Here is a 989-nt window from a genome sequence, read left to right on the forward strand (position 1 = left end):
TTATTCTGTAATCGACGCTCTGGTGGTTCGAGTCGATCTTCGAGGTGGGGGTTCCTCCTCCTCACTAACAGAAGGCTTGCTCTTTCTTGACCTTTTTCGTGGGCTAAGTGCCTCATAAGTCTGGTCTTCAGAAACGAGCCGTCTCACAGCCCTTGTTCTTTGATGTGGGACGGTTTCACTGTCTGTTTCTTGCTCATCCTCTACATCTGAGCTGTTCGCCTTTTCCGATTCTTCGGCATTCTCATTCATTTCCTGGGGTGATAGGATGCTTTCCAAGTCTTCCTCTCTTTCTTCAGGAATTGTAGCTTTCACACTTCTGCTTTTCCTCCTTGGAGTGGACGACCCCTTTTCACTTGGCTGATCATCTGAAGAACTTCTTGTGCTTCTTTTCCGCTGTTTGGTCTCTTTTACTGGGACGTCTTGGTCAAATTCTTCTTTGTCTTTCTTTGTTGATCTCCCAGATCTGGATGACTTTTTCATGATTTGTGTTTCCTCTTGTGAAGCAGAGGCATCTGTATCAGCTGCCAGTTTTAAGTCATCAACACTTTCTCGCCTTTCCTTTGTTTTTTTGCTTGCTTTTCTGTGTTTCGTGCTACTTTCTTCATTTATTTTTGTTTCTAGTTCTTCTACTTCTTCCTCAGATTTCTCTGTTTTCCCTGTTCTAGTAGATTTTTTGGATGTGCATGACTTCACTTCAGGGTTTCCAAGCAATTCACTCTCTTCTTCCACTGGCTTTAAATCTTGAGTTTCTTCGGTACTATCCCTCGACCTCCTGCTAGTTTTTCTATGTTTGCCCTTGCTTTCACTTTCCTGCCTTCCTTCCTTACCATGTTCAACCTCCTCACTTTCCTTCTTGCTTGGTTTTCCTATTCTTGGGGCTTTCTGTGACTGCTGAGGAGGACCTTGCTCTTTGGACAATTTACCTTCGGTTTGCATTCTCTCATCATCTACTTTATCCTTTGCCTTGTTGACTTTAGTCTTTTCAGAAA

At 43.3% G+C, this 989-nt stretch overlaps 1 protein-coding gene across 1 annotated transcript in view; it reads right to left on the reverse strand.

Moving 5' to 3' along the window:
- The window catches only part of LOC119582192 (nestin-like), a 2,262-nt gene continuing 1,273 nt past the window's right edge, over positions 1-989 (reverse strand). Inside the window, exon 2 of the mRNA XM_037930426.1 lies at positions 1-978. Coding sequence (XP_037786354.1) covers positions 1-978 — 978 coding nt within the window. The remainder of the gene's footprint in view (positions 979-989) is intronic.

This window comes from Penaeus monodon, chromosome 15, assembly GCF_015228065.2.
Source record: "Penaeus monodon isolate SGIC_2016 chromosome 15, NSTDA_Pmon_1, whole genome shotgun sequence".
In the NCBI taxonomy this organism is placed as follows: Eukaryota; Metazoa; Arthropoda; class Malacostraca; order Decapoda; family Penaeidae; genus Penaeus; species Penaeus monodon.